Below are 20902 nucleotides of genomic sequence, written 5' to 3' on the forward strand. Positions count from 1 at the left end.
ATTATGCACAGATTAATTGGAAATATAAAAGCTTCAATTGGATTTTGTCGAGTCGAAATTAGGTGTTCACAGGATTATTTTTCTCTATATACAAAACTATTGATTTGGTTTATAGAGAAGTCTTAAAGCGGTCTCATTTGTTCATAGTTAGTTACGGTACTCAGAATGGCATTTCCATCATATTACAAAACCAAAATCGTTGGTATTTCCCAGCAATCAATTTTCTCTCCAAACACTGCAAAACTGTTCTTACCTAAACAGCTGCTGGGAATGAGCGTGGGCAGCCAGGCGACATTAGCAAACGCTGAGGCATGGAGGGAATTGATGCGAGCCAGCTCCGAGACCCCGCCTGACAAAGACAGGGGACCGACGGGGTCCACTCTCCACAGGATCAGCTCGCTGTAGATTGCGTTGGGATCCTGGGAAACCACACCCAGGGTCAACCGGCTGGGCCACGACCTACCGGGCAGAGATGTTGAATGGGCGAAGACAGCGTCTGGAGGGGCCAGGATGTTGTCTGCGTCTGGCGTCCTCAAAGCGTTGTGGTGAGACGTGGTGAGGAGGAGTGGGAGTACGGAGTGACAGGCCAGGTCGTTGAGGTGGAAGCGGTGGCCACAGTACCGGGACTTGTGAGAGACGCTGAGCACGGTGGAGAAGGCAGAGTCCTCCGCAAAGCTGACCGCCCATTGGTTGAGGGAGCCGTCGGCGTGTTTGGAGATCATGAGGACGTTGGGGGTGAAAATGCTCAGCCGGAGACTGCTGCTGGATGAGGCTTTTCCCTGACCTCCGTAGCTTATGAGAGCCGATTTGGTTTGAGGCAATGTGCTCCCGGGCGGTCGCTGTCGGCCATGTTGGATAGCCAGATCCACGTTCTTGTTGCACGCGTACATGACCACACTGTGGCTCAGGGAGATGGCATCCCCTGTAGGGAACGCTACAGGGATACGGGACACAAACGACACCTGAGAAAGAAGGAGAAAACATCGATGTCATAGTCACAAAATGAAAAGTGACTAAAGGGTACAGCTCTGAGTTAGTGATAAGAAATACTCACTCAATCAAGTAATGGTATTTTTTCTTTGAAATAAGACTGCATTATGAAACAGCATAAGTTCCCATGTGAATGTGGTAATGAAGCAGAGGGCACTGAAGCCCTTTTACAAAAGGGCTGAAATAGTTCTGTTCCCAATTTAGGCTTTGAGTGACAACTGACTTTCTGAAATTAATTGGGTCACCAAGACAGTTAGAGAGACTCAAGGGCCTTCTCCCCTCGACCCTTCTCATATCTATGAAAGAATAATGTTTGACAATACTTATGCTAATAATAATAGCAGGGTCCCGTCTCATCTTATTAAAGCAGTGCATGTCAAGGAACCATGGGATTCTTTTAGCTGCATCGCACGACTGACTAACCGCCGTGTCACAAGGTTCTCATTATTTCAACACTAATGAAATAAAAATGCATCAAGGGACTTTTGAATTGGATTTTGAAGAAGCCATTAGAGCAGGAGCTAGACCACCCTGGCTGTCATGTTGGTTCAACAACCTTATTGAGATGATCAATTATTTATTTTCCCAAGAAGCACTTCTCGAATTCACGACTACAACCAAGTTACTTGAAAAGAGTAACAAAAGGAAAGTCTGCTCGGTTTACAGTGTTCATTAAATTATCATTTGGAAAAAGTGAAGGGTTGTTAATAGTTATAGAGAGGTAAAGGGTGGGAGGCTACATTTGTTACTAAACTTCAACATCAACTTCCATGGATTTACATGAACCACACCAGCGGTGAACGTACCTGAGTTTGTCTGAACATGCCTGGCTGGTATTCATCCAACCAGTCCACATGCCAGACTAAGAGAGAGCCGTCCATAGGGTGGATACTGAACAACATGTCCGCCCCTTTATTCCAATCCTCTAACAGCATGTCCACCTGGTGCTTGACTGCAGCCAGAGTATGCTCTGCAGCCTCAGGTCCCAGTGGGTCACTACTACTAGGCCTGCTACCATTCTCTTCTTCATCAGAGTTATCCTCATCTTCTGGCTCTGGAATAAGATCGCAAGGTTCAGTAAGCGGAATGGCCAGTTGAGCTAACTTCCTGTCATTGACTGCAGTTAGCAGTCCCCACCCTCGTCCCCACATTAATGCACTGCATCTTCTAACAGCAAGTTATCTAGCATCATCTCAGATCCATAAGTGTGATGAAACATTATAAAAACCATCAAAACAGACATTGGGAATGATGTTTACCTGCAGAGCGGGTGACAGAGATCGGCTTTATGAAACGCGCACACTATATAAGTGATCACTGTATGAATAAAGAGCGATTTAACACTTATATTAACATAAATAAATCGCTTACTTCACCTTTAATAAAAATATCAGCTTTAAAGCCTCTGGAAACCTGGTCTAACATAGTAAAAATCAATATATAATATCAAAGCTGGGTGTCTCAATAAGCTTTTTACAAAAATCTGATTGAAAATAAATGTTCATAAATATTATAAAACTTAGTTAAAAAAATAAGTTTTGGGGGCGCCCTTAGCTCAGTTGGTAGGGTGTCCCCCCCATGGGCCTCAGCCAGCAGCGGACCCGGGTTCGATTCCAGCCCGCGGTCGTTCTCTGCATGTCACTCCCCTCTCTGCCCCATTTCAACTCTGTCTCTACACTATCAATAAAGCATAAAAATGCAAAAAAAAAAAAAGCTTTTTTTAAATGTCTCGACCGTTTGACAGGATGTTTTTATGGAACGCTCAGGCAGAGAAATGCTGTGATAGGTTCAAAATACTTACTGTGTCATAGGAACCAGAGCATAGCCAGTCTCATCTAAATTGAATTTCTGTAAAGTTTATCAAACCTAAATGGCAATATCTTTATTTGGATTGATAAATATGCCTAACTCTATCCAGATGCGTATTTTTTTCTATTATGCAACTTACTCTCCAAATGACATAGTTAAAAGGATTTTTTTGGATTTGGGTTTAAAGGACAGAAAATGCTGGGAATAGTCCTGATTTTCAAAATTTTGATTTGACTGTATTTCCAACTCCATATGCAGACAGACCCCTTTAGATACAGTGTTAACTCCCATTTTATATATTTGTCTGCACCTTCATGGGAGCATTCGTTGTGTTGCTCCAGGCTGCCTCTGAGCTGCTGCAGGAAGACTTCCATAGCTAAAGTGAAATGAAGCTCTTTGTTGTTGAGCCAGTGGACAGTGAAAAGACCTCCAGGTTCCTCGTCATCAGAGCCACTCAGGGAAGAGATGGAGGGCAGCAGAGGAATGTCTGTGATGAAGACAATAAGAGAGAGAGAGAGATGTAACAAAGATTAGAATAAATAAGATCTAATGATCTAAATCTAAAGAAGGAAAAGAACATTACATTAGATCTTGGGGGCATGCGAGACACAAAGACATCTGCTGGAGCAAATTAATACTCATGAATAGGAGTATGATTTGAAGTATGCTAAAACATCATTCAAGCATACAAATACAATCATACTTCTTAGCCTCAAGGCTAAAGGAATTTACAAGATTTCGCCTCGATTCAGGTCAAGAACAAAGAGGAACAAAATGAAAATGCCTTACGATTTCTCTGGGCAGCTCTTATAGAGCACAAAAGTGCATTGGGATGTTAAATAAACAACCTCAGGCAATCTAAAAAAAGTTACAGTATGTTATGCAATAACAAATACAAAAAGGCAAAGCCCTCTGATCTCCAGCTGATTTCATTCAAGCGGAGCCAACTATCAAGCGATGTCCATTGTTTGGTAATAATTATTATGTTGCTAAACTGTAGGTGTCTGTTTTTTCCTGCTCTTTAACCCATCAACGCCTATGGCAATCTAGGATACATGTCCTTATCTCCTGAGGGTTTTCTGAAAAAAAATACTGTGAATTGTCAACGTCTACCAAAACGTTAATATCAAAGCCTCTGTAGCACATAGAAACATGAAACTAAATACATTTAAAAAGGTAAGGTTCACAGGTTTTATTAAAACATGCTCCCTTAGCACTTACAAACCAACACATTTTTCTACAAATTGTCAAAATTAGTAGGGGAAAAAAATAATAAATTATATAAAAGTATTTAAAAATAATGTGCTTAATGACGTTATAATCCTGCTTACTTTAAGCATGGATACTGACCGAGTGTGCAGTGGAGAGAGAAAGATAGCCAAATAGAGGGAGGAAGAGATAGCTTTATTTTTCAGTTATCAGTGGCTTTAGACTCACTCCTGCCGTCAGGAGCCGATATAACACGGAGATGAAAACGAAACTGAAACTAAACTATCGCCTGGCTTGGCTGACTTGAGGTGGAGCAGCCAAATATAGCCTAAATTAATAAATATTGTTACTCAACAGAAGTAATGTGTCGTGTGATTTTCGTCAGTAGCCTACAGTAGACCTAGTTTCTGCGCTCCGAACGCCACTAACTGATTTTCGGAAAACCACAAAATATTTGGGTGGTCAAGTGGTTTTAAGAAAAATGAGCAAGACCCATCTCATGTGTATTTGAACCAATAAAAGTGCATTCCATGCTGCAAGCGCCATGAAAATTACGACAAAACAACAATGCTGTGCCATGCAGCAGCCGGCAGGAGATATAATGTTGCGTCGCGCAGCATCCGGTATCAATGGGTTAAGAAGTGCTTTGTACTATCTTGTAGCTTCAAAAATCATCACTAAATTAGTTTGGTGTTCAAAATGATACTGGTATGGTTTTATGAACCAATGTGTTTGAGTCCAACCTGTAGCAGGGTTGATGCTGGCAGCGATGTGGAAGTGGCAGAGAGCGTTGGCATGGGGCATGTTGCGGCTGATCTTCTTGTGGTTGTAGTGTTGACTCTGATTGTGAGGCAGGCAGCCAGTCAGAGAGGGCAGGGGTAAGTCCCGATAAGAGGAGGTGTGCAATGATTCTTGAAAATTCAACTGTAAGGAAAACATTTAATTATTGTTAATTATGTTGAATTACATTACATGTTATTTGGCAGACGCTTGTATCCAAAGCGACTTACAACTGGATGTACACATTCATACACCAATTTCACACAGCCTTTCTCTGGTGTAGAATACCGGTAAGTAATATACTAGGGCTGCAGTTTCTCCAAGTATTATTAAGATCAATGTGCTCATCACATCAGCACAGAAGCCCTTTGTCAAATAGTGATAACAAATGTGTTTGAGAAGGCATGTGTATTACTGGAGGTGAAAAAAGCACATACACTTTTTTTAGATGGGTGGAAAAATTAGATTGTGGGGAAAATCCCATATAGCTGTCTTCTCTGGAGGATCTCTAAACACTATCCTTATTAAGAAAGGTTAATTAACATCATTGATTTTGTGAGAGATTTTGTACCATCATCCCACCCTGAGGCATCATACTAAAATTGAGTTCAAACTGGGGCTCTCTCAGTATTGTCCATTCATTCAGTTTTGTAGGAGTGTCACCTCAGAATACTGGCTGGATCTTCCAGCAGAGCACAGTCTGCGACTTTTAATGAATAATTCCACACATGTTCTCTTACAGACTCTCCTCAAGGCACAGTGGAGAAATTTGCATACTTATTTTTTCTGTAATCTAATGTGCCCTGAGCTCTGTAAGTACCATTGAGACCCCTAACCATTTGAATGTCCGTATTGAAATGGATGCGAGTTTTGAGTTTGAGGCCTGGCTGGGCTGTCAGCAACAACCTAAGTCACTTAAAGCAGAGAGACACCGCCATTACAAATGTGAGCTGGCAGCAGAAAAATGAGACAGAAAATCAACCATCAAAAGCCAAAGTTATAAATTTGACGTGTAACACAGATTACAGAAAGGAGGCCAATATTCCTCACTGATGCCGGTCTTAAGCTCTACAAAGCTTCAAAAACCATCTTTATGTAGTCAATTAACTTTCCCTTTTAACTCGACTAAGCCTCGTTTTTTTTCCATCTAATTTCTCTGTCTCCCTTTGCTCCTGTTCCCTCAGCTCTGCAGCACCCTGATGTCCTACATTAGCAGTAGTGAGAATAATATTGATATATTATCCGATTTTTCTTTGCAATTTGAGAACCAAAACCGATGATATTCTCAGTGATAGAGCTTTAAAAATAATACATTTGATTGTCAAAAAACCTATTTGTGTTGGCTCTAGCAAGCACTCGTGTTGTCAAATTATGGCAATAATATATAATACGGAGGAAAGCGAGCATGACATTTTTACACCTGACCAAGTGCAAATACATTTAGGAACTTGTATTTTATTTGATTATAATTTCATTGTGATTTGGGGCCTAATTATTGTGTTCTATCTCCAACTAAAGTGGTCAAGTACAACTTCAACAATAAACTCTTGCCTGATGAAGGTGATCATCATTTCTTGTTGATATTGTCTTAGGGATTTTATATTTTGGCAACAATTTTGCCAGCTACAGAGCTGTTGCACTATACATTGTTATGATATGTAATTGTTTCTAATATTCTGTCGCACCACGTGTATCAATAAAGGTAGTTGAAATATTGTTAAAAGCACATATGTGTTCACCAGCAGAAGACAGCCTCCAAAATGACAATAAAGTTTAACCACACTTTTCTCATACACAGCACAAATGGAATGTTCAAACCTTCATAAAAAGGTATTCATAATTATTTAATTTAATGCAGGACTGTTCATTGTACCTAGTTGTACACTTAAATAACTGTCGAACTGGGTGCATTATCTCTTTCACAAAGATTACATTATAGTAGCTTACTTCCTGTACTGTTCTTCCTTGCACCTTTCCATTGCAGGTGTTTTTCCTAGCAGAGCCGGCACATCTGTGTGTGTCGCCGTGTTGGACAGTGGTGTGGCTGTTATGGTGACCAGACAGGAGGCTGTCACCGGGCAACAGTGTCTCTGCCCAGAGCCGACACACGCTGTCCTTACAGCAGGTGAGAAGAACATTACACACTGCACCTCTGTTAGGAGAGAGGAAAGGGAGGGGGAGAAGAAGGATGATGGCAACGAATGGGTCAGTTATGGTTTTCTATCATTAAATGCTAATAGTGCTATTCAAAAGCAGACCACAGGAGAAACACCCGCAGAAGTTTGGTTAAAGCAAAGCCCAAAAAGTTAACAAGAACAGTAACCACACTGGTTACAAAGAAATGACTCGTTGTAATCTTGTCCTTTATGGTTACGGAACTTGACTCATCGGTTTGCCTAAAAGAAAAAACCATTGGAATATACAAACGGAGCTTGATTCCAAATGTAGACATGTTGATTTATCATTGAATCCAATTATTCACATGCTACCAACATAGCAGTGCAACCTATATCACAACTTGATACTTCCCAAAGCCTTACATATACAGTCAAGTGTGAAAGTTTGTGAACCCCTTGAACATTTTGGAATTTTATTTATTGTAACCATCATTAATTCATTTTTATCAATACCAGTATTTTTTATATGAAATAACAGATGTTTGTTTATCAATTCAACATTTTTCTTTTCCAGAAATCAATTGTTAAAACAGATAAAACAAATTATTTGACGAATGTTGTATGTGCAAAAGTTTGTGAACCCTGAGCTGCATTGCTTAAATGGAGCAGGTAAACACAATCAGATGGGCCAAATTGAGTCATGAAATGGACCAATGTAGTGAGAGATCTTTAGGGAAGAAATTGGGCGGCACTAGATACAACAGAGATAAAACCAGGTCAGTTTAGGCTCACCAAAGTGAACCCATACAGGTCAGACATGCTAAAAGGGGAAACAATCTCAGAGGATCTCAGGAATAGAGTTGTGATGCTGCACATTTGTCTGGGGACAGCTATAAATTATTTAAAAAAAAGTTTGAGCTCCATCGGTCCACCGTGAGGCAAATCATCTACAAATGAAGAGCTTTAAGAGTGACTGAACATCTGCCTAGAAGTGGACTTCCTTCAAAAATATCCACAAGCGCCACAAGATAAGTGATTTTTCAGTTAAAAGCCAACCCAAACATTACATCTGGTGATTTGCAGACCTCTCTTGCAGCATCTGGGACAGATGTGCATGGTTCCACAATAAGAAGAAAACTCAGTCAACATGGCTTTCATGGGATGGTTGCTGAAGAAGCCTCTGCTCTCAAAAAAGAACAAAACTGCTTGTCACAACTTTGCCAGAGAGCACCTGGAGATACCTGAAGTCTTATTCTGTGGACAGATTAGTCAAAAATTGAACTGTTTGGTCATAACCAAAACCGCCATGTTTGGGCAAAAACGCAATTCTGCCTACCACCTAGAGAACCTTCTCCCAAGTGAATAATGGTGGTTTCAAATTGTCTGCAAATCTCCAGGTGTAATGTTTGGGTTGGCTTTTACCTGAAAAATCACTTTTCTTGTGGCGCTTGAGGATATTTTTGAAGGAAGTCCACTTCTAGGCAGATGTTAAGTCACTCTTAAAGCTCTCCATTTGTAGATGATTTGCCTCACGGTGGACCGATTGAGCTCAATTTTTTTTTTATGAATTTATAACTGTCCCCAGACAAATGTGTAACATCAAAACTCTATTCCTGAGATCCTCTGAGATTTGTTTCCCTTTTAGCATGTCTGACCTGTATGGGTTCACTTTGGTGAGCCTAAACTGACCTGGTTTTATCTCTGTTTTATCTAGTGCCACCCAATTTCTTTCCTAAAGATCTCTCATTACATTGGTCTATTTCATCAACCAATTTGGCCAACCTGATTGTGTTTACCTTGCTCGATTTAAGCAATGCAGCTCAGGGTTCACAAACTTTTGCACATACAACATTCGTCAAATAATTTGTTTTATCTGTTTTAACAATTGATTTCTGGAAAATAAAAATGTTGAATTGATAAACAAACATCTGTTATTTCATATAAAAAATACTGGTATTGATAAAAATGAATTAATAATGGTTAAAATAAATAAAATTCCAAAAGGCTCAAGGGGTTCACAAACTTTCGCACTTGACTGTAGAACCAAATAAGCTTAGTGACAATGTTGCGTCAACATTACACTGTCCTACTGGCTAGTAGGTAGAGTAACAATAATGTCTTCCTTCTATTCATTCCCTGAATAATATTCATGTATGCCCAATCTGGTGTCAACTGTTTCAAGCAGCACAGTGCAGAGTCCAAACTATTTTGAATTTGCTTCTAATAAGAGCTCCCTCCTTTTCATTCAATCCGTAAAATGCTGTACATTAGTGGCTAAATAAACTAAGAGCAATAATATTACCCGTCTATCCAGTAAAACAGCTAGCAAAACCTGCTTGTTTAGTTTGGCCAGAGTCATTTTTAACTTGTGGTTTTTCCTGATTGTTGTGTTCACTTCTTGTTACAGCTTCGGTCAAAATTGACCAATTGATATAAATATAAAAGATTCAAAGCTGCAGAAAAGGTGTCTCTGAAATGTTGTCTGGACACAGTGTCCCATACCGTGGCATGTACTTGCTGGTTTTCCTCCAAGAGAAGCCGGTAACAGAGCGAGGATGGGCCAGGTAGACAAAGGAGAAGGCCAGCTCTCCCACCACACACTCACTAGGCTCTGGAGGTGTGAAGAGCCTGGAAACACCCGACTTCCACTTACTGGTGCTGTACCAGATCTTCACTAGGCAATCATCCTGTCCAGACAAGTTAAAAGTCATTAGGAAAAAGAAAAACGTCAACATGAGTCTACACATTGCAAACATAACTTGCACAAGTTAATCGATTTTTTTATTTTATTTCAACAGGTACAGAAAATCCTGGTAAACGCCACGTACCTGTCCAGCAGTAGCAAAGAATTCCCCGTCAGGAGAGAACTTCATTAAACTGACTGGAAAGGCCGTCCTTCAGACAAAAAATTAAAAAAAAAGGATGGAAAGAAACAATATTTACAATCTTTTTAATACTTATAATCTGTACTTTCAGATAACTGAACTAACTACTGGAAACGGCTTTATGAAAAAAAATAATAATCAAATTAAAAGGAACAAGCACATTAAAAAAAAGAGATGTTCCTGTATTGAATTTCAAAAGAAATATTTTTAAACAAAATCTACAAATAGCTGGTTTCACTAAATTGTCAATATACACAGTGTTGATAATGTAACAAGCTATCCAGATTCAGTATATTTTGGAAAAAACAACAATCCTATAGAATTCTATACTCTTGGCAAGCAATAAAATCATCATCTTAAAAGTCACAGCGATTGGCACTATTGGTTTTTAGATTGTGTACTCCTTAGTTCTTACTTGCTCTGCCAGATGCACCTCCAGGCTGAATAAGAGTCTCCTATGATAATTTCTGTTTTCTTTTCCTTTTCTTCAACTTCATCTTCATCTGTCACTCCACAAACATTAGACCACAACTGGAGGCTTCTAGAGCCGGTTAGGAGGGTGCAACCTGCATACACAAAGACACATTTGTTTTTTTAGGACAGATACAATGTCATGAGTTGCATCATATTATTTGTTAAGGAAAAACAAATAGTATCAACCTATAATGTTTTAAGGACACAATTGTGTAATTTGATTTTACATTGAGAGAGAACTATGTGTCACAGTACCTGTAGGGTGCCAGGACAGGTTTCGTACCATAGATTCTAATACAAATTGACCGGTCTTCTGCCATTGGCAGTTCACCTTCTGTACAATACAAAAATAAAGATAAATGAAAAGACAACATCAAAAAACAAACATTAATGATAGAAACAGGACAGCCTTTAAAAACATAATTTCCTTTTTTCTCTTCTATCAGTAGTTAGAAACGGCATAGAAAGAAGCAACAATGAAACTAATCTCATGTGAGTCACATGTGATCAGGCCACATAGACAGACAGCAGCTGTAACTACAGGGAACTTCTGCAATGAAAGAGGCACTGGATTGTGTTTAAGATTAGTAAAATATTTCCATGCCTTATGACTACTCTTAGACTTTTAACAGAAAACACTGACATACCAAAGCTAGGACTTCTGCTCTGAAAACAGAACAGGAATAAACAGTAAACATAAAAATAACTTCAAGACTTCATACACTACGTCAATAAGAAATGTTTATTCTTCTCTGGTGACTTTCTGAATACATTTCAGTAAATTTTTCAGGATGATCTGACTCCCTTCATGGCCAGACTGTGACTAAAGGATGATGTAGGTTACTCACGGTCGACGATCTGTCTTTTTGATCTGGGTGCTGAACAGGCTCAAAGACACACACGATGCTTCCATAGGAAGCTGCAATCTGGCAGAAGAAAAAAAGGATAAAATAAGATATTTAGACACGTTCTCAAAAGAGAATTAAAAAAGGTATTGTTGAAAAAAACACATTATATTCAAATTCAAAAACTCAATTCAAAAGACCCTCACATTTGTGTTGTAAATAGTAGTAACAGTTGCATGTCATTGGGAATTGATCAACGGTATGTTCCATGTAATAAACAAACTGTATATCTTGAAAAAACCTCCTAACATGTTTATTATTGAAGGTTAACAATATTTTTGACGATCTACACAGTGAATAATTAGTACTGATCCTTATTCAAGATCCTGTTGAGTCAACATTTGTTTGTCTTCCTCATGCAAACCTCCCAATCATGCATTGGTTAAGGCTTCATGCCCAAGTGCTTTTCATGGGAGCCACAGTTACAATGTTAGACAGACTGAATGGGTGACAGTGACCACGAATACCAAACTTAATAACGACGGTCCAGCTCTTGGATAATACAAGCTGTGTCTCTAATGGGGTCAATAATATGTCAACTGTCCGAGAATGAATACCATGAAAAATTGCGTCACAATCACGCGTGCAAATGTCCATGTATTCATTGACACATGACACAAACTCATACAACCCATCACATGAACAAGCCACACACTCCTTAAATCTTTCTAGACAGACAATGGCTCATGGCGTGATGATACAATAGGAAAATATATCCTTTTTCCAGGATACGGCTCATGTTTAATAATATTCCAGTGACGCAGTAAAATAACTAACAATGGACTGTAGCTCTAGTCAAGGGATAAAAGTCAACACAGGTTTGTTCTGCTAGTAGCAAAATGAAAAAGTAAGTTATGAAACATTAAGTTTCCCTTTTTGTGGCTGTAATGACAACATGCTTAAATAATTCTGCAAGACTATTACAACTGACATCTTAAAACTCTAGTGAAATAATTTGAACTTAGCCAAGAACACCCTACTCTTGTAAATAGCTGACAATAATGGGTGCAGTTTTGAAGTGTCTCTGTTGCTTACTGGCGTTAGTGGAGGTTACTCCCCGTCGTCTCACCATAGTGTTGCTGTGCATGAATTAGTTTAGAACCCCTAAAGAGATATATGTATGTCCTGATGCAAGCTGCTGATGACAACACATTGGCATTCACATTGAGGTAGCTTAAAACAAATTTCAAACAATGTAATTGTACATTTCTAATTTCATAATACCTTTTCCCCAATTTGTGGTATTTTTTAATTAAAACTAATAAACGTATTCAATAAAATTTGTTTAGGAAATTCATGTTTCATTGCCATCTTTAACACTTAGAAAAATCCGAAGTGCTGTAAAACTTGCAGTATTAGCATAGCGGGTGTGTGCTCAACAATGCAGTGTAAACTAGAAGCAATACAAATACCACAGTGTGGAGAGGTGCAATGAGGCGGAACAGGCAAGCATAGCAACATGTGCATGCTAAACCATACTGGAGGCATGTGAGGTCACTCGCGGCCTGACTGAATTGGATTAAACATCACATGAGGGAAGTAGTAAAGGATTGGTTGGGCTTTTTTTTCTTTTTCATTAAAATAAATCAGGCCTGTCTGCTGTTTTAACAAGGCCGCAACAAACCCCAATTAAAATGTAAACCCAAATTACACTGATGGCCCGGCGATAATGATTTTTGCCTTAAGTGTCTTTATGAGGCAATTCATTTTAAAAGTATGCAGATGGATGTAGTAATCCTGGCAGTCTCTCTTTATTTGACTGGACTTAAAACAGGAAGTCAGGAGAATTAATTTTTTCTCTTTTACTTACAAACTTTATCAAAAGGCACATGTCAAGTTAATCTAATTTCTCATTCTTTGAGTCGCTGATTTGTCAAGGTATTTACTGTGAAATAAATAAATAAATAAGATCCAGTTCTACATCTATTCTATTGCTCTTGAAAACAGAAAGTTTACACACTAGCAATTCTCCGGCTGTCTATGTGCAACATATTGATTCGGAATGGAGTTGAATAAGATGCATCTGAAAGACCAAGTCCCAGATACAAACTACAACACATTACAAAAGATATTCTGTTTGTGCTAAAGCAAGCATTTTGGGGTCATTAAAGGGATTATCAGTGGCATTACCACAGTGAATGTGCCTGCTGTGCTGTACCACTACTTGTTTACTATGTGATTTTTCCCTCATCTGGTATGACATTAATGATATTAAAACAGCCTTTGATTTTGCCAAAACAATCGCTTTTCTGAAAGCAACAGTCATTAAGAGCGCAACAGAGCTTGCCATTAATGTGCCTTGCAAAAGAGTTCCAGCTAATCCATTACAAAATCTTGAACAGAGTATTTTAGCAAAATTGAAAAAGGATTCTGCAAGATTAGTATTATTTTGCTGACACTCTGAACTGAGCATTGTGGCCATTAATATAAAGTGAAGTAAATGACAGGAGAACTATTATCATCGGGGTATTACAAAAACAGTGCCTTCACTTTTTCTGATTTGACCGATGCCCTATTTTTAGTATGATCTCTGAAAAACCACAAGATGGCAGTAAGAGTTAGGGATGAATATGTTGCGTATTTTATTGTGTTACACATTAAGGTATATTTTTTTGTAGCAAATCCAGTATGAATATATATCGATAGAACACTGCTCCATTACTCTTACCTGTCCACCCTGCAGTGAGCAGTCGACACAGCCGACCTGGATGTTGCCATGTTTGGCCCCTGGGATGATCTGCAGTCGCTCAAAGTCACTGCCCAATATCACCACGTCACAACCTGATGCGTAGGCCTGTTAAGAGAAGAAGATGGAAAACAGGGAGAGAGATGAAGACCACTCGGATCCAGCCAGACAGTATTGTGTGAAGGGTTACTTGAGCTGCACTTTCTCCTGGAGCCATTGTCTCTGCATATAGCATGCCACCATATGACAAGCAGAAAGATTAGAATTCAATGCTCTATTCCTGTGGCTCTCAGAAGGTGATCTCCACATGAGCTGTGATTCACTCTGACTGTGCCTCTTTTACAAGAGGACACGAGGACACAAATAGCTTTAGTATTGATCCACTCTCTGAAAAGCATGGGAGCAGTATCTCAGAGTTTTTATTTGAGATCGGAGTGCAAAAGCAGTCCGAGGAACTGCCTTTGTATTTTAGACATGCGGCACACAAGGACTTTCTGCTGGAGAAGGAAGAGCTTTTCCCCTATTAAATATGATCTATATTATACAACAGTCAACACAACATAATGACACAGGCTACATTAAAATGCAAAAAGCGCTGATCAAATGAACCACATCCAACACATCATTATCAGTAAGAATAATCAAGGACTTGTTTCCCATAGGGGATTTAAAAAGAACATTAATTAAAAAAGACAAATAACAGCTATTGCATTTTGGCAGATGCCTTTGTCTGAAGTTACTTGATACAAGGACTAGATACTTTTATTTTAATAAAGTGGGCCAAAGCATTGCTCATGTTACCGGCACTATAAGTCTTATTGATGCATCCAGTTCCAAATACTGTACTGCATTTATGAGTGTGTGGTCCTCAACAACATTTTGAATTTTTTTTGTCATTCATGCCAAAAGTTTAGGTAAAGTCTAATGAGAAATAATGGGAGCTTATTTTTGTTTTAATAAGTAAAGCTCCTTCATAGATGAAAGGTAGATTTTTTAAATTGACCTCTTCCATTTTTAGGCAGCAATAGGTTGTTAATAGGGAGGGGCTATGGAGTCCAGGTTGTTTGTCATTTTAACGTAAGCTGATTTGACTGGATCTTTACAATAACATTCAAAAGTAACTCAGAAGAAACATTTTGTTCCGATTGATGGGTTTGGCTGCCCCCTGAGAATCAGAACTCCTAAACAGTTGGGAGGGAAATATTTGCGGAGCTTGAAATATCTTACTGTGAATGGCACATTGTTAACGCTCCCCACAGAGAAACAATTGTCTCCAGGGTTGACGGCCCCCGTGAGGACCTGATGGAGATTCATGACTCTTGTTTACGCTGGCCGTACGTTCCTTGCTCCTCTATCTCCTTCCTCACAGCACCTTCCCACTCCGGGAGACGCTTTGGGGAAACCATGGGAAAGATTTGTCCATCTTCATCCGGAGCCTGTAATCCCACTTCAGCCTCTCTACAGATTTGCTGTTAGGAAGAGATGGAGGGAGAGTAAATATCGAGAGATAAAAACTGAGAATGTTTCAGTCTAGTAACTAGTAAGCATTAAGCCTAGCTATGCAGCGCAAATTGATTGATTTGAAACTCACCACCTCACAAGGCAATATATAATGCATACAGGCATCAAGGGTTCTTAAACCTTGTCTGCACCAGTTCAAGGACTGCATGAAATCAGTCTCACAATAAGACCTTGATGGACATAATCGTACTGGTAATATTGGAAGAGGGCCCTCGATACAATACAAAAAAGAAAATACACCTACTTAGATACAGATAGCTCAAACAGGCATTGGCATCAAAGCTAAATTGATCCTGGTTGCCCATTTTATAATCAAAAGGAATTTAATGTGTCGGCAGTTTTACAGGTTCACATTCAGAGTCCTTTTGACCAGAGGAGTATGTTGACTAGTTCAGGGAGGGGTCAAGCAAGTTCACACAGTAGCTGCCTGACACTGTTTAAGCCCAGTAAGAATTTCTAACAGTGGTGGCATCAGCTTCTGTAGGCCTACGCTATTGTCTTGAATGCGTATTATAAGCCCAATAAACATTACTGTTGCGGCGCAAGGTTCAATGTGGGCCACAACAGTGCAAGCCAGGTTACACCTTCAACAAGTTCAATTTAAGACCTTTAATACACTTTCAACTTTGGTGGCCTCATTTGACGATATAGTGGTATATATACCACTATATCGTCAAACCCCTACAAGAAAACAGCATTTAAATAGCTGTCCACTGTAGTTTCCACTATACTATAAAGGTGTAAGGCCATTCTAAATGCAATTTAAGACACATAATGTCCATACTAGCTGAAACTAATGTGTCAGGGCATTAAAGTAAGTTGCAGTATCTGGATTTATTTCAAGTAAATTCATTTAATTACACTGAATGTGAATTGTATGGTTCTTTAGTTTTGATACAGCGTGACTTTGCTGCAGACAGAGATAGGGTCAATTAAAGAAACACACACACACACACTTTTGGGGCCCAAGGTGGACAGCTTTTTTTTTATCAATTAGAAAACTAGTCCTCGAATGTCAAAGTTTGGCCTACAGAAACATCAATACAAAGTGCAGCAGCACTGTTAAGCTGGTCAATAACCGGAGATAATGCGAGATATGTTTCCGGTGCTTTGGCAAACTCACGTGATAATGTTTCCTACGTTAGCCGGTACATAAACGCATCAAACCATCTGACTCACCCGTTCAGATATACACTCACCGGCCACTTTATTAGGTACAGCAGTTCATTTTCTTGTTAACACATATAACTTATCACATTAAAGCAACTCAATGCATGTAGGCATGTGGACCTGGACAGGACAACTTATTTAAGTTAAAACCAAGCATCAGAATGAGGAAGAAAGGGGGATTAAGTGACTTTATACATGGCAATGTTGATGGTGCTAGAAGGGCTGGTCTGAGTATTTCAGAAACTGCTGATCTATTGTGATTTTCACTCTAAACCATCTCTAGGGTTTACAGAGAATGGACCAAAACATTAAAAATAAATCCAGTGAGCAGCATTTGTGTGGACGAAAATGCCTTGTTGAAGTCAGAGGAGGATGAGCATACATGGTTCAAGATGATAGAAAGGCAACAGTAACTAAAATAACCACTCGTTACAACCAGGGTATGCAGAATACCATCTCTGAACGCAAAATATGACCAACCTTGAAGCAGATGGGCTACAGCAGCAGAAGACCCCATCGGGTGCTACTCCTGTCAGCTAAAAACAGGAAACTGATGCTACAATTCGCACAGGCTCACCAAAATCGGACAATAAAAGATTGGAAAAGTCTTACGAGTCTGGATTTCAGTTGTTAGTCAGATGGTAGGGTCAGAATTTGGCGTAAACAACATGAAAGCATGGCTCCATCCTGCCGTGGACCATCAACCATGCCATGTAACAAGTCGCTTAAATCCCTTTTCTCCTCCATTCTGATGCTCTGTTTTAACTTCAGCATGTTGTCTTGACCACATCTACATGCCTAAACGCATTGAGTTGCTGCCATGTGATTGGAAGATTAACTTTTTGTTTGTATAGGCAGTTGAACAGGTGTACCTAATAAAGTGGCCGGTGAGTGTAATGTTAAATCAGTTAAGCGTCTCGGAAATGTCAGCAAATACTTTATACATTAGCTGCCACTTTCGTGACGCTAACTTAGCTGTCAAGTTAAGCTAGCCAGTTGCAGTTTACAACACTACCACCGTGTAACAGAAAGTAGTGAACTACTTACATTGCGGTGCTGTTTTGTGACAAGTCCTGTAGATACAAAGATAAGGGTCTCAGCTGCTCTATTAGATGAATGCAGCTCCCCAGAGTTAAATGTCACGGTTTCGGTCTTCTCAGTTAGCTCGTTTTAGCGCGTTCTAGCCTGTGAAGCTAGCTCCTGAGACATACAGCAAGCTCATTGCACACATTCAACGCCGGACCGGATTATACTATCTATGCGCCGGACTATCCCCGCTGGACAAGACGAGTAGATTTTGTAATGAAAAAATGGTAACCATAAGAAGGAGCCAACATGTCCCCAAGGTTAGCAGATAAAACGCTTCCAAAGAGGAAGCTTTTCCTTATGTTGACGATGTGTCATGATAGTGACTCTAACGCCCCAATGCATTGTGGTCCTTGTAGTTGCGTTTTGACAGCAGAGGGCGTGAGGGCCAGTTTTGAAATCAGCATGCATAGCGCACACCTGTCCACGAGGCTACCTAGCATAGTGGTTCCCATTTTTTCGGTTACCTTGCATAGTGGTTCCTATTTTTTTCGGATTCCTTTTTTAAGTTTCCATAGGCTATTTCAAATAGGCTAGCCTATAGCCTATATTTCTTTTTCTCCAACATTGAGGTTTTGGTTAACACTTCCCTAAGGTGTTTCTGTGTTGAACTTCTGAATGATAAAAGGTGTTCTATACGCCTAACTGACCTACCTTGCTCAAATAAATGTTCAACATCTTATACTGTACAAGCAACTTAATTTGATTTGCAACCATATTTAAACCATATATAGTATCCACAGGTGTCAAAATAGCCGCCAACATCTGTGGACTGAGCAAACTCAAAACTGTGGCGCTGGACAAACTGATGCGCCTGTCAGAAGTAGTGGGTGCACCGTGCACCTGTAACCACACCCAACCGTGAGGTGACGGTAGACTACATGTCTGCATCAGCAGTCAGGTAAGAATCAAAGTACAGTATATTAATTTGTATATTATTTCCTTGTTTTAAATCCTCATATAATTTGCTTTAGGATTATTTAGAATAATGTATCTTTTTTGGAATATGTAGAAGTGTCTTTATATGTGTCTTTGTGTTAGTCATGTTCTTTTAATGTTTTGTTGAGGGAAAATAAATATGGGTCACTGCTGGGCCGAGGCTAAAGCTCAGATTTTTTAACTAACTGACTTACTTTATGGTTACATTATTTCACAATGTTTTATTATGTCAATGGAAATGTATCTTTTATGGCCAAAGAAGTGTGGTGGAAGGGATTTGAAGTCTTCCCATTAAGCCTAAATAACCACAGGGTGTCACTCTTTCTCACACTGGATTCGAATGACTTTTTCCCTACAAATGGTTGACCCGGACAGTTAAGAACTAATGTAAATAATGTAGAAAAAAAATTCAGTATTCCTGAACATAGTTACATTTTTCATCCTAGATATAGCCTGATAATTTAAATGTATTACATTTTTACTATTTTGGCCAATGTTCGCTTTCACATCTCTTTGGCTCAGGTGTGAAAGCGACTTAAGGTCGAAGGTCTTTGACATTTGATGAACACAATAAACACAACTTATATATACTCTACATAATATTTAGCCTGCTGCTCACTTACAAATTCGTACTTGCACTGTATTGCTGGCTGCACATTCTTTCTAAGCTTCAATGTAATTAGCAACACACTGTTAAAGTCAATGATGATGGGGGGTGGAGGCATCAAACTCAATTAAAGCATGTTGACATAAATGGGACTGACACTCTGTATGAATAATTTAAATGGTTGACATGTCAGTGACATTAGGGAAGCCTGGTGACATTTATTGTCATGGCAGTCGGATGGCTGTGATGATGAAACTGTTGACTTCAGTCAGGAAGTAGGTCAAAGCATTATTAAAGATGTAGCTTCATACTGTGCTAAATATTACATCGCCTTTCAATTTTGACTCACACACACACACACACACACACACACGGCCGGTGTATCACTGGGGATTAAATGTATGTGCACTAAGATCCTAGGAATTGACATTTCATTTTTGCAAAGGCTTGTGCACACACCTACACACACACACACACACACACACACACACACACACACACACACACACACATACACCATCTATGCTGGTGAATTATATTATTGTAAATAAATAAAGTGGGTTTCAGCATACACAGAGAAAATAAAAGAGAAATCTTTCATCGACAAACTCTAGTCCATAGTGCACTGTATGAACGATATTGCTGTTCAATGTGATGTTGAATTCTCTAGGTTTGTGTAAGGTTGTGGAGTTATTTTCCAGCAACAGAGTCCCAAAGAGAAGGAAAAGACTCTGCTCTACGTTCTTCCATTTCAAACAGGAAATAACTCAAAAAAAGGTTTAGTTTAGGTGAGTTTCAAAGAATCCTCCCGTGCCACAACATGGTTTAAATGACAACAGATACTGGCGCTGGAATACTGACTAAGAGTATTATCTTGTTAAAAGAGTTTTCCATTATTGTGAGCATGATGTACCCTCAGCCTTAGCGCTTCTATTTCAGTGCTAGAGGCTGAAGAAGAGCTGAAAGTTAGAAGAGGTCCTAAAAACATCGGATCATCTCTGTTCCCAGTCCAAGATATATTTGGCTGCATTCCCACAACATCTACACGATTGTGAATCTGGAGAATATGGGCATGACATGTCAGCAGTATTTTAAAATTATAAGAGTAAAGATAGACTATAGACAATATACACATAGCCACTGTATTCAAACAATGAAACATATCTGCTATTTGCCCATACAATACACTGTTTTACTATCCAATTCCATTCACTGATGTGCAGTTTTTTTTAAATGAATGTTCTTTATTGCAATCTCCTTGTCTCCTCAATTGATTTGTTTGGGCTTTTTTTTGTCTCAATACAATTTGTGTTTCCATTTTCAAGTGCCCCTTATTAAAGTGTTTTGTATTAGATGCTATACAATATTCAAGTGAGCATCATCTGTTCTTGTACTTCTGCGTCTGTGACTCCATTTCTGGATCAAAAACTTGTATCTCTTTGAAAGACAAAATTGGAAACGTCCTCCAAATAACCTGTTCCACAAGTTCTTGCAAATTGATAACATTTTTCTCTAATAGGGAGAAGGAAAAAGAATTTCTGTTATTTTTACATAGTTAACTTCAGACACAAGAGGGCAGTATTGAAACGTATAAAAAAAATCTAAGGTGGGGAGGATGGCTTATCTGTCAAGGCGTTGCAATTTAACCTCATGACCAGACTCACACTTGGCTGCGGCATAATCCTATTGTTACATGTGAAATGGCTGCTGCGTCGTAAATGCAA

General features: G+C 39.2%; 1 protein-coding gene across 2 annotated transcripts in view; it reads right to left on the reverse strand.

Moving 5' to 3' along the window:
* dmxl1 (Dmx like 1) overlaps window positions 1-17904 on the reverse strand; it is a 52355-nt gene extending 34451 nt beyond the window's left edge. For both annotated transcript variants that reach the window (XM_080046648.1, XM_080046647.1), the window contains exons 1-13: window positions 17594-17904; window positions 15083-15324; window positions 13838-13963; window positions 11113-11190; window positions 10520-10598; window positions 10206-10356; window positions 9734-9800; window positions 9408-9592; window positions 6736-6940; window positions 4752-4932; window positions 3110-3286; window positions 1797-2044; window positions 254-962 (exon numbers count right to left, since the gene is read on the reverse strand). In XM_080046648.1, the coding sequence (XP_079902774.1) occupies window positions 254-962; window positions 1797-2044; window positions 3110-3286; window positions 4752-4932; window positions 6736-6940; window positions 9408-9592; window positions 9734-9800; window positions 10206-10356; window positions 10520-10598; window positions 11113-11190; window positions 13838-13963; window positions 15083-15169 (2293 nt within the window). In that variant the 5' untranslated portion in view covers window positions 15170-15324; window positions 17594-17904. The remainder of the gene's footprint in view (window positions 1-253; window positions 963-1796; window positions 2045-3109; window positions 3287-4751; window positions 4933-6735; window positions 6941-9407; window positions 9593-9733; window positions 9801-10205; window positions 10357-10519; window positions 10599-11112; window positions 11191-13837; window positions 13964-15082; window positions 15325-17593) is intronic.
* Between the last annotated feature and the right edge of the window lie 2998 nt (window positions 17905-20902).

Source organism: Ammodytes marinus, assembly GCF_949987685.1.
Source record: "Ammodytes marinus genome assembly, chromosome: 2".
Classification (NCBI taxonomy): Eukaryota; Metazoa; Chordata; class Actinopteri; order Uranoscopiformes; family Ammodytidae; genus Ammodytes; species Ammodytes marinus.